Source organism: Calypte anna, chromosome 5A, assembly GCF_003957555.1.
Source record: "Calypte anna isolate BGI_N300 chromosome 5A, bCalAnn1_v1.p, whole genome shotgun sequence".
In the NCBI taxonomy this organism is placed as follows: domain Eukaryota; kingdom Metazoa; phylum Chordata; class Aves; order Apodiformes; family Trochilidae; genus Calypte; species Calypte anna.
The window spans coordinates 485,161-498,015 of record NC_044251.1 but is presented as its reverse complement, the minus strand read 5'-3'; the positions used below and the strand labels follow the sequence as shown (position 1 = coordinate 498,015).

The following is a 12,855-nucleotide window of genomic DNA, read 5'->3' as shown; positions in this document are numbered from 1 at the left end:
TTTTACCATCTCAGAGACCAGGATGTTGTGCAGGACTGTGTCGAAGGCTTTGCTCAAGTCCAGGTAAATGATGTTGGCTTTGTCTAATTGGATTTGGAGTGACCTGAGGTGATCCTCCAGCCAGGGAGTGTAGTGCTCTGTGTGTGCTGGAATGAAGACCCACCCAGGCTGCTTTTCCCAGGTATGAAGTACCAAAGACAGGTCTGTCTCATCACTCCTCAATACTCTGGCAAGCTGCTTTTTTGGTTGCTTTTCTGCCCACGCTCATTTAAATCCTTTCCTGCTGAATCTGTATTCACAGTATATTAGGAAAACAGCATTTCAGGCTTGGTTAATGCACAAACCTTTGACCTCTGGAGAAGTGAGTGTAAGAGATACAGGTCACACTGATAATGGGCTTGAGTCTCACCCAGTTGCTAAAGAAAACACCCTAATAGCAGCCACACTGTACAGTTTGATGACATTCCACCTGACAGTGAGTTTTTATTGCCAGACCCTCAGGCTAGGCAGAGCTGTGTGCCTAGGGCTGTGGGACATAATAAGTGGTTATTTCTGCAGTATGACTGAGGCACCTTGGCAAAGATCTGCAGGAAGGCCCCTGTCCTGCGTGTCTGCGGCTGAGTTAATGCTTCATCCCTGCAAACATTATTTGGGGAATAGAGTCTGTGATTTCTTTTGGGCTTTCTCTTTCCACCTCTGTGGGCCCCAGGGTCTGGATCCTGGTTTAGAAGAAGTTACTGGGGGCAACTAAAACTCTTCTGAAGTTGCTGACTGTATAGGGCTGAGATTTTATTGTCTGGCTTCCTGAAATGATGTACTCTGGCTTTCCCCTCTAGTCTTGTGTTTCATGCTCTCATATTTCACATCTAGACCAATGCATCTCATAAAATAATGCTGTAATATTATTTAGATATTCCCTGGCTGTTCTCCTGCATCAATCTGATGTTGCCCTTAATACTGTGTTAGCTTTATCAGCTCAGAAGATTTTTGCTGCTGTTTGGAGGTATGATATATCATATTTGTGTGTGCATTTATTAGTACACACACTCCTCTGCATCTTTTCATCAGGTTGCCTGAGTAAGTTAACCACAGGGGCCGAGCACTGCCAAGCCCAAGACAAAGGCTGCAGGAAAAGGCTTTACACAGTGTATCTAATAAAGGCAGACACATGAAGAAATGCTCCTTGCCAGTTTGACTCCTTTCATGGAGCACGCTAGCTAGCATCTAGAGTCCTGCATGCATCTCCCATCAGGAGATAACAGGGTGTTTGGTGATACAGTGTGTGACTTGGCTCTCAGAGAGGAAAGGGTTAAGATCAAGTCCAGATGGTAGGGCAGAGAGTCTGTAATTGGGCCTGGGTTGGAAGGAGTGCTCCATGACCTGAAGACCAGCAGAAGATGAGCTTAAATGACAAACTGGTTTATAATCTGTACCCATAGGGTGTCAGGGTGGTCTTTTCAAAGTAGTGGGTGGTCATACATGGACATCAGAGCATCCAGGCTAGGTTACAACAAAGCTCTGTCTAGCACAGTCTCCTGGCTCAGATGATATTTGTGTGCAATATTTAGGGAAGAATAGAAGAGCGTGGCAAGGATGTACAACCCTGAATAGTTTGCAGCTCTTTGATGAAACAGATTTGTTTAGCAACTCTCAGTGGATTTCTTTTCTGTATGTTCATACAGGTAATAGGAAAGGCTGGGGAACTGTCTGTTTAACAGTGGATGGATCTGGTGAAGTGGAATTTCCAGCTTGTACTGGGGTGACAGATGGAATATTGTGTAGTGTCCTGGCTTCTCAGAGAAAGGGAAATCTGAGATAGTCACAGAGCTGGTTTGTCTCAAGCCTCTATGGGACTGGCTGGTTAAGGTGCTCAACACAGTGATGCAGGAAAGGTTTTGATGACACCCCATGGGAAATAATGGTCAGAAGTAGGAAGGTAAAGGGAAAGTTAGTGACAAAGATCTCAGTGGTACAGTATGGTATTAACTGAGGGTAGAAGTTAGTGGCTACATGGATGGGCCTCTCCTGTCTGGAAACCCATGAGTTTCTAGGAACTTGTGCTCTTTAGAGTCCCTGATGACATAATCTGCTAGTATCACACCATCTGCCTCTCCATCCTAGACGTACCAGAAGTGTACCAATATAGTGAAGCCTTTTAGTTTCTTTCCTCTTTGACAAGTTAGAGCATTGTTCTCTGTCCTGGTTAGGCTTCCAGTTATACCTCTGTACGAAAGATGGACAAATTAAGTGAATAACACAACAGCTGACTCAGAATATCTCCCAGAATCTAAACTATCTCACCAGACACTCTGATCTCTGAACCAAACCAACCAGGAAATCAGGGAAAGCTTGATATTTTTCAAGCATCTTTTCATCAGAAATCTGCATTAAATGCTCCTAACTGATGCACTACAGACTGTAAATAAGAGGAGGTTCCTCTCTGGGTTTGTATTTTGAATCCTGGGTTGTCTGCTGCTTTTGTGAGGCAGCTGCAGTCTGGTTTGCATTCCTCTGTGTGTCTCTTCACCCCTGAGCTGTCTCTGTGTCTGCTGGGGATGGCAATGAGACAGAATGCTCCAAGTCCCTCTGTGTAAGGTTTAAGGCACGATTTTGCAGGCAGTATGTGATGCAGGCGTGAATCACAGCTTCCTTTAAGACACACCACTGTATTTGATTCCCCATCTCTTTCATCTGATTCAGAACAGGCTGCAGATTTTTGTTTTTAATTTAAGCTATTGCCAGATTACTCCAGAGATGAGTATTTGCCCTCCGTTGCTGCTGCTCCTATGTGGAGAATTGCAAAGGCTTTGGAAAACGAGGCCAGCTCGTGCATGTGTGTACAAACCTGCTTTCAAATCTGGCTTGGATTCTCTCTTCCAGCTCAGTAAGTGACTGACATGTTCACTTCAGCAGAGCTTCCCCCCAGGACAAGCTGGGGGCTGTGCCAAGGTGCCATGAGGCACTCGTTGCCTGTTCAGCTGCTGGAGGCAGCTTCTGCAGAACCCTGGAGACGGGGTGAGCTGAGGAGAGGAGCAGCCATGACTCAGAGCTGCTCTGCAGTTTGGTCTTGCTAATAGGTAATACCAAAATCTTTATTTGCAGTGGACTAAGATGCAAATAGGATCCCACTTCAGCAGTGCTTTTTGTATCACTGAATTTGAAGGGAAATACTAAAGGAGCAAAGCTTCTGTAGCAGTTAAAATTCAGGTGTAGCTGAGGCTGCTCGGTCCATACCAGCTCACTAAAGTAATTCATACTGAAAAATACACCATTTAAATACAGAAATGTTCAGGTGATGGTCATTATCCCTCAACACCTGGGATGAATCAGAGAAACACTTCTGCTCCTCTCTCCTTTCTCTCTAATCAGCTGTGTTTCCAGAGCTCTCCTGCAGCCTGGCTCTCAGCCCCTGGAACAGGGCAAGGTGGGTTTTGGGGGCTGTGGCTCTCTGCTAGGATCAAGAATGGCAGGGCCAGAGGGCAGGCTTGTGATCTGACTGTGATCTGCACACAGGAGGGGATCAAGTCTCAGTGCATTGCTCTAACATGGTAACCCAGGAGAGGGTCTTGGGGTTTTCTCTCCTGTTTGCTTATTATGTTTGGGTCCAACATAAACTTCAATATGAAAGAATAAAAAGCTGTAGCTGCAAGTGGCTTACAGCTTAACTTTCTTGTTTGAAATACAAAGCCTGATGCAGACCAGCCTCTGCAGGTAGCCCTGACTTTGATAACTGTCAGGAGCATTTCTAATTTAAAAAGCCTCCCTTCTCTTCTTGTTAGTTACTCCTCTAAGCAAAGCAGCTGCCCTGACCTGGGCATGTTGTGCTTGTGTTGTTGCTGTGAGACAATAGCTCAGCCTGAGGGAAGAAGACAACCTACTTACTGTATCTTCTGGGAGTTGTTACAGCAGGACTCTGTAGAAACCAGTGTTTCTCTGAAGCCTGGTGATGCTGAGAGTCTGAGGAGTCAGCCCATGAGATTTGGGAGATCAAAGAAATGAACTGAGTGAGGGCTATGTGTCCATGGGAGACAGGTTTCCACCTCCTCGGCAGATGTGGCTGGTGTCCCATGGGCTCCCAGACGCAGCCTCCACCTCTGTGTCTTCCTCTCCAGTCAGAGCAGGGATATTCCTGATGCGGAGGACAGAGCAACAGAGATCTCTGGAGAAGGCAAGGGCACATCATGACCCTAAATACCAGGTATGGTGCTCAGCAGAGGGTTCACTGCTAATACACTGGCATTGGTTACCTGACCTATCTGCAGTTCAGTGCTCTGAAGTACCATGAAAACAAGAGTTTGCATAATGCAAGTGAAGAGGTAAGTGGAGGTTATACGAAGTCTGAGGAGGGCAGTGGGCAGAGGGCCAGCTAAGGTGCTTTGCTGCTTTCCAGCAGGAACACATCACTTGTGATACCAAAACTTGCAAAGAATGAGAAGAATTGCAGCATTTTCTGGAGGGAAACAGAACTGCTGTACTGCCAAAAGCAAGCATTTTGGGGGACCTGGTTTAAGGTATCAAGACTGGCAGTACATGAAGTCAGGCTTGGGAAGGCACTTTTCATATCAAAGCTACTGTGTTGTTACAGAGGAGCAGTGGTCTCACAGAAAGCATTTCTGGATGATTTACAGAACTACTGCAGTCGTCAAAAATACCTAAACAAGCAGTGTGAGGGAGGTAGATGGAGTATGTCAGACCTCTGGTTACCAGGCAGCAAAGGGGTTCTCACTCAGATCCTGCCAGCTCAGTGACACCAGACACCAGGTAAGGAGCAGACCCCAAAGAGAATTTTAGCTGAAGGAACTTGTCATGTCATTCTATGGGAAAAACACTTTTCTTGCAGTGCTTGTTTAAAGTATTTGGTTGCTCTGAGTTCCTGGAGATGCCTCTTCAGTGCAAAGTCACTGTGAGTGAACTGTAAATACACCAGGGATGTGCAGCTCCCACTCGCTGCCTGAACACATAATTTCTGTCTTTCACAGCTCTGCAGCTAACCTAATAAATACTGGTGCTGAGCAGGGCTGATGATCTCCAGTGCAGCACTGTCCTGGCACAGCTGAGCAGCAGCTTCCCACTCCAGAATTAGCTTAGCTGGGACTTGTTTGGGTGTCTGCACTGTCCTTCATGGTATGGTGGAAACAGTGAGCAGTCTTTGGTGGGGTAGTGCTGCTTGCATGCACCAGACTGCAGTATTCCTCTGCTCCAAGGGTACCAGGGAAACATTGGGCTCCGAGGCAATGAAGTAATTTACAGCTCCTCTTGAAAGCTGCCTTTGGCTTTGGTAAAGTTGTGCTCACCTTGGACCTAATGTTGGAGCAGCAAGCCCTTTGTCCCTTCTGGAAAAGATGCTTGCTTGTATATGGTGCCTCTAAACAAAATGCTGACGAGTATGCTCAGAGCTACTAGTTTTCCTGTAGAGCAGTGCCATATAGATAACTCCTAAATGGTGCTCCCCTAACCTATAGGAGGAATGGATCCCTTTCTCCAGTGCCTCGTTGCCTAAAAGCAGCTTAATAAAAAGTGGATGATGTAAAATGGTGTGCAGGAAAACAGCTTTAACTCGGGATGTTGAAGATCAGGTAACACAAGTGAATTGGTAAAACTGGATCAGTGTCAGCTATCTAAGTGAGAATACAGATAAATACACATCCCGTAGCAACTGGATTTTTGCAAGTTCAGGTCTAGTTATACCAGGGAATAAAGGAATATGCCTTTCATGGAAAGGACTAGATGAGTATTTTTGTGGGGGGGGACTAATCCCAATTACCTGCATAAACACTGTGCCCACTTCTGTTGGTCTGTAAGGAATCTCAATTTGTTATCTCAAGATAACTTCAAAATCACCCTTGTCCTTGAGAGAAGTTGTCCCCAGGATGGGAGAGACAGGATATATCCTAGACCAACATCGTGTGCTTCTTTTTGACTAATGCTTCCAAATGTGGCTTTTCTCTTGCTCTAGTACTGGATAAATGAATACACTTCCACCTTGGGGATTGGTGTCTTCCACTCAGGCATCGAGATCTACGGCAGAGGTATGAACTATTTCCCTTTCACTACCTGCAGAACGTGGGGACAGCTCTGTGGCTGGTCTGACGTGGAAACACACCCCAAACTTCAAGATTTTTGCAAGGAGTGTTTTGAGGATTGAAAACCGCAGTCAGTTCTCATTTTAGAGTCCAGCAGAAGCTGATGCAGTTCTGCCATGAAGCAGGAAGCACTTCATAATTTCATCATGTAACAGTAGCCTCTACAGGTTGTGTGAGTGTGTGGCTGATAGGAGGGACCAAGCACTGGTAAAAAGCCATTCTGCAGTGAAGGAAGTGGAGAGAGGAGGGAGAAAATGAAGGAGAGGGGAGAGAGATGGATCAGAGACGTGCATATGCATATTTGTACTGATTCCCTGCCAGAGTAAATGTGCTTTACAGTAATTCTTTACGAATATCTATGGTCTAGGAATGCTCGAATCTGTATTTCCAACTCTTCAAAATAGTTCTTTTGAAACATTGGAGCTACCAAAAAAAGAAAACATCTTGTTATACTGGTGAAATGGTCTGATTAGAGCAACAATTGCACATGGAGCAGTCAAGGGATGTGGTAAAACATCTGTAGTGCAGTGAAGGACACACCAGCATCACAGATTTTCAGTGTCCTTCTTCATCACTAAATGGGAATGACTTGGGATAACTCACTCATGATATTTTTAGCCAGTGCCACACAGTAGATGAACCTTCTGGGGTACACAGAAGGTTTCACAGACCAAGTAAGGTGATGTACATGACACTGTGAGGTCCACAGGTGTGTTCCACAGGCCATGCAGGATGGGCTGTATCATATGGAGAGATCTCCTGGCTTGATCCACGTGCTAAGGCACCAGCCTATCATCAGCTTGGCTTTCTGCAAAGAATTCCTGGGTACTGCCTGTAAACTCCCCTGGAAAAAGCTGATTTCTCCCTACTATAGGAAAGACTTCTTCCAGCTTGGTGCCACCACCAATGCAGCATTTCTAGATGCCTCCATACAAAATTTTGCACTGAGAGGAATCCACTTGGACAGGCTCTGAGGCAGACTTGGAGAGGTTTACTGGCACTGTGGGATGGCAGCAGTGTCAGCCTGGAGGGAGGCTGTGAAGGCATCCTCAGGCTGAGAGGTAACTGCACAGAGAAAATGGCTTTCAGAGTCTGGCTGAATCCAATGCTGGCAATAGCCCAGCCTCTGGTGCTGATGCTGAGCCATGCTGACAGCTGCCATAGACTTTTTCCTGACATTGTGTTCATTTAATTACTCACAGTCTGTTTCTTTCCTCGTCAGAGTTTGCCTACGGAGGGCATCCCTACCCTTTCAGTGGGATTTTCGAGATCACACCTGGCAGTGCGGTAGAGCTTGGCGAGACCTTTAAATTCAAGTAAGAGCCCTTTTCTGCCTCTTCCCCTCTCCCTTCTGGCTGCCACCAGTGGAGGGGGAGCAGGGAAGTCCTTTCCTCTGGGTCCCCCTTTCTCTCTCCTCTAAGTGCCCTCATTGCATCCTTTGCATCATTCTGGTTGGGAAGCAGCCCTGCAGGGATTTGGGAGCGTGTACCCCAGCAAGGGCCAGCGTTGAACTGTGTTTGGCAGGGCCTGAAAGCACAGCTACAAATGGGAGCAGTTTCCCTTTCTCATTTTATTTCTTTCTGTGCTCCCAGTTTCACCTGTCAGCAAGAACAGGAGAGACTGTGTGTTCTACACAGCCACTGCCCAGGGGAAAAACTAAAACATAGTCTTTTTCTCAGTGTCACCTATTTATGGGTACTACAGAGAGGACCAGAAGTTACTAGAGGGGTCTGAGAGGATGCTGCATTTATGTGCTGTTCAGTGAATTCAGACTTGACCTTCCCAGACTGTCAATTTACACTCTGGGTCACTGGAGACCTCTAGGAGCATGAGTGCTGTTGAGTGAAAGTTGGGAGAAGCAATAGGACTCTGCACAAAGTTGTCAGTCTGCTCCTTTCCAGTCCCCACCCCACAAGAAACCTTTTCCACCATGAGAAAATCACTCCTCTGTTCTACAGAAAGTTTCTGCTGTGGGGCAACAGGCAGAGTGGGAACAGATCCCCAGAGCTGAGACTTGTGGTGGGCACAGGATGCTTTCTGGGCTGTTGCCTCGTCTGTAACCTGCTTTGTGGATAAGCTGGGGATGTTACTGTGACATTTAGTTCACAAGAGGCTCTGATAGCCCCAGACATGCATGTCCATGTGTTAATCCTGTCCTTCTCACCAATGCCTGATGATTTCCTTTTCCCTGGGTATGTATCATTCTCTTCACTTTATGTTTCCATGTTTCCTGTTGTGTTTTTTCTTTTTAACTAGAGAATCCATTGCCTTGGGCACTACAGACTTCACAGAAGAGGACGTGGATAAGATTATGGAAGAGCTTGGCAAGGAGTACAAAGGCAATGCCTACCACCTGATGCACAAGAACTGCAATCACTTCTCTGCTGCTCTGGCTGAGGTGGGCACAATCACCTTTTGTGTGTGTGTGTGTGTGTTTTTGCTGCTTCAGACCCATAGCAGTGCTCACAGAAAGGGAACTGGGGTCAGCCTGGCCTGCCAGGCCAGAGCCCATAGCCACATCTCCTGTATCTGGCCTTACTATTTTTGGAAGCATGATGCTGTTGAAAGGAGGTGGGAATCAGGAGGTGGAGATGCAGCAGGTTTAGCACATGTTTGGTCTAAATTGTTTGGGAAATTAGGAGTTGCCTGCGTTTTGGTACACTGAATAGATGCAGAGCAGGAACTGGAAGGACAGAGCTGTCTAGCATGCAAATGTGCATCATTTTATTAAGAAGTACAAATAACTCTCTGTGACCAGCAAGGGAACAGGAATCAGTGTTCTGTAAACAAGTATTTGTAATATTCAGAAAGTGGCTGTCCCTTTTCCTTATCTAATGTGCACCATTCTAAACCCATCTGAAAAAGTATTGATTATCTCATAGACATCTTTCTTTGCTTACTCATTTTCTTGTTCACAAAAGCACTGCAAATTAGAACAGAGCTGTTATTTCTCTTCAAAGAGAACTGAAGCACAAATTTATCTTGAGTATCTGCTGATTTGGGATTTTCAGTTCCTGAAGATTTTAATAATCTGTGGGGAAGCTGTCTCCTCTCTCACTCCCTGGCAGAGATCTTTAAGGTGTGTTTCAATTAAGGTGTGAGTATTCAGTATGTGTGTAAATCTGAATTCAGGATCTTGACTCAGTGCCAGAAAAAGACATGAAAAGGACAAAATGTAAGTGACCTTCCATAAAAACCATTTATCTGTTCTTCACAATAGTGTACAACTGCTGTAACAGTGGAACTTTCATTTCTCTTTCTGGAGTCCCCATCCTCATTTTTTACACACATCTCATCCTCATCACAAAGGGCCAAGAGTCCTGTTCCAGTTACCTCTTTGGCCACAAATGTGCATGCATTCCTCAGACAGGGAACTTCACTGGGGTGAGATTCTGCAGAAAAAAATACTGAATGATTTTGTAAGAAAATCTCTAGGGAATCTGTGAACCAGCAATTAATTTCTAGGGAACCTACTTAGTCTTTTAGGATAAGCAGGCCTCTGTTGGCTTCATCCTTGCTAATTATAGAGAGAGAAAATGACTGAGCACTTCCTGTAAATGTTATAAAATAAAAATAAACAGGAAGGAATTGTATTCATAGAAACAGAGAATGAAATTTCAAGCAAGGCAGGGATCAAATCAGTGTTAGCCACACTACTGGTTTGGAGTTAAATAAAGAAATTACTACAGCAAAAGATGGACATGTTAAAAATTATGAAGGAAACCCAGGAGAAAGCTGTGTGATTAATAGGAAAAGCTAAAAAAACCCCGAACAACATTCATATGCAGTAGTGAAATAAGGTCATTGCTTATTACATACTTTGACATGTAAAATATCAGTCTGCTGTCCAGGCCATAAGCTCAAAGCCATTCTTCCTTGCCTCTGCTGTTATATATCCCTCTCCATCTTCTCTGGCAAACCCAGCAATTTGGCACTCATTGTGTTTTGGAGCTGGGTGAGAAGCAGCATACCTCATCTTGGGATACTTTGGAGCTCTTGGAGGAAAGACTGACTGAAACCTGTTGGGACAGACACTGCTTCAGCTGAAAGCAATGAAAAGCTCTACTCTTTTCCCAACATCAGAATGCTTGCTTAACTTTAAAGACTTAGTATTTGTTTATTTTATTGTTTGGTTATTTTTTTTCTTGCTTGATTTCCCAATAAAATGAAACAAAACAAAACCTGCCACACTAGGAAGCTCCAGGCACTACCATGCAGAGCTCTAAGGGGCAGCATTAGAGGGTGTGGGACGTGCTAACTACATGAGGGGCTCTCAAGGCTCTATAGGTGTGTGTCATCATAGAGGACAGAAACCAGAACTAATATTTCTCCCTAAAACCAATTCTGAGATGAATCTGTTCAGTGTTTTTTTACACTTTCCTTCAAACTCTTTGTCTGTGAAGCAGCAGTAATAATAATAATAATTAGCATCTCTTTATTCATTGACAACATGTTATGAGAGACAGGAAACTGGAAAAAGTGAAAAGAAGTTTAAAAGAGAAGAGGTAGAAATTTTGTTGAACAGAATAAGATTGTTCACTGTAGCTGCTGTTTAACTCCAGCCACACAAACAGCAGCCAGGAATTTTCAGTGAGTATCAGTTCTTGGTCTCTTTGAAAGGTGATGGTATCAGTACTGCAATGCCCTTTCACCACACAGAGGAGTGGGGTGGAGGCTATAGGAAATGACCAGCTCTGCTTCCTAAAACCCTTTAGAACGTTCTGCTCGTGGGCATAATCAGCTGTGGAAGTTCAGGGGATGGTCCTTCTGAGCCTCCTGGGTAATACCTAAGTATTCATCCTTGCATGCTGAAGTTTTCTCTTCCTTCAGCAAGGGCTCTCAAATCTTTTGCTGACAGCTGTCTTACCTGCCAAGGTTAATTTGGGTTTATGGCTTGTATTGTTCTGTATTAGCATGCAAAACCAGAACTAGAGCTTCATAGCTCTGTGGTGATGTGGGAGTTAATGGGTATTTACCCAGACCTGTCTGGCCCTATATTTGGCAGTGTGGCCATGTGCTAGAGAGCTGTCTTTGCCCTCCTTAGTTTCCTCCTCTGGCTGCAGGCTCCTCAATTAATTCCCCTACAGATGTTGCCCCAGTGGCTGTGCCATGGGCTGGGAGGATGCCATCTGGCCACAGGGACTGAAGGCAGATGCAGCCATGTGTCCTGCTGGCTGAGGTCACAACCTGCAGAAGGAATCAGAAAGAAGATAGAAGGCTGGTTCTCCCTCCCAGTTATCAGCTTTCTCAGGAACACACTGGGGGACAGTCTGTGTTTCCAATTGGCAGGACCTGTAAGTCAGGTTCCCCATCCTCAGAAGTACAGCTGAAGCCATAGGAGTCAGGCTTTATTTTTCCTTCTCCTTGTCTCCTTCTTACGTCTGCTTATGGATGATTTTTCTGTCACATTCCTATTTAATAGTGCTGCCTCAGGTCCCACCATTATAACTGGTAACTGATGGTCTAAGCAGGCAATGCAGGCTGACTGCTAAGGCATGTTCAGATCTATGTTCATGAATCTGCTATTTGATCATGCATCTTGAAAAACTCCTGAACAGCAGCAAGTCCACCACAGATAAACTCAATCACTGTGCAAGCCTTTGGTCTGCTATCTAACCCTGGAAAAACTCACCTTGCAGTGCTGTTCCAGCCTGATTGCATGCTGCTTTCCTCACAATGCCACACATCTCTTCTGAGATCCTGCCCACCTACCCGGGTGATCTGCAGATGGCTTTGTTACTCCCTCAGTGGCACCGAGCTCAGAGCTTTTCTTGCTCCCTGCTGCAGCTGTGCTGAGCATATTCACATCCGCTCAAGACTTAGATCTCTCCACTCTTTGCTGATTGCCTATGGACTTCTAATGAGCAGCTACTGGATGAAGGAGGCATGGCTGGGTTTACTTACAAAGCAGCTTCTGTGGAAAGAAAGCAGAGGATGCCTGTTCTAGCTGCAGCAGTTGGGATTTCATCTTCTCCAAAGCTGTTTCATGGCAGCTTTCTCAGTAAGCAATGCAGTGAACATGCTACAATGTGATCCCGAGTCTCTTCCTGAAGTTTTTCCTGAGAAATTCTTCACTGGGGGATTCTGTGTTATTTAAGAAGCAAGGAACTACTAGAGGGCATAAGTCCAAGCCTAGTAAACGCCACACAGCATCTCAATTAGTTCTGAGGTAAGTTCTGAAGTAAAGCAGGGCAGAATTTCCTAGGTCTTGAGAAATAAGATGCACTCCCTGTGCATGTGCCCAGCTTCAGTTTAAGATTGCTGGTGCATACACCACTTAATACTCCTTGGTTGTCTCCCTTTATACTCCCCAGCTGTGTCAGCATGGGAAGCTGAGAGAAGCTTGATCTAAGCAGTAACAATCTATTTAGGGTTGCCTCAGCCACCCTGATTCCTGCAACACCATCCCATGAAAAGAGGACTCTTTTCAATCATAGAATGGTTTGGGTTGGAAGGGACCTTAAAGATCATCCAGTTCCTGCATGGGTAGGGAGAGCTCCCACCAGTCCAGGTTGCTCAAGGCCCCATCCAGCCTGGTCTTGAGCACTTCCAGGGATGGGGCAGCCACAGCTTCTCTGGGCAAGCTGTTCCAGTGCCTCACCACTCTCAAATTAAAGAATTTGTTCCTCATGTCTAGCTTAATTTTCCCCTATTCAAGGTTTAAACTATTTCCCCTTGTTCTCTCACTACACATCCATGTAAAAAGCCCTACCCCAGCTTTCTTGGAGGCCCCTTTCAAACATTGGGAGGCTGCTGTAAGGTCAGTGTGAGA

The 12,855-nt window shown here is 45.4% G+C and overlaps 1 protein-coding gene across 1 annotated transcript in view; it reads left to right on the top strand.

Moving 5' to 3' along the window:
- LOC103536764 (deubiquitinase DESI2) overlaps positions 1–12,855 on the top strand; it is a 39,365-nt gene that overhangs the window by 22,663 nt on the left and 3,847 nt on the right. The window contains exons 2-4 of the mRNA XM_008502977.2: positions 5,957–6,029; positions 7,306–7,399; positions 8,340–8,481. Coding sequence (XP_008501199.1) covers positions 5,957–6,029; positions 7,306–7,399; positions 8,340–8,481 — 309 coding nt within the window. The remainder of the gene's footprint in view (positions 1–5,956; positions 6,030–7,305; positions 7,400–8,339; positions 8,482–12,855) is intronic.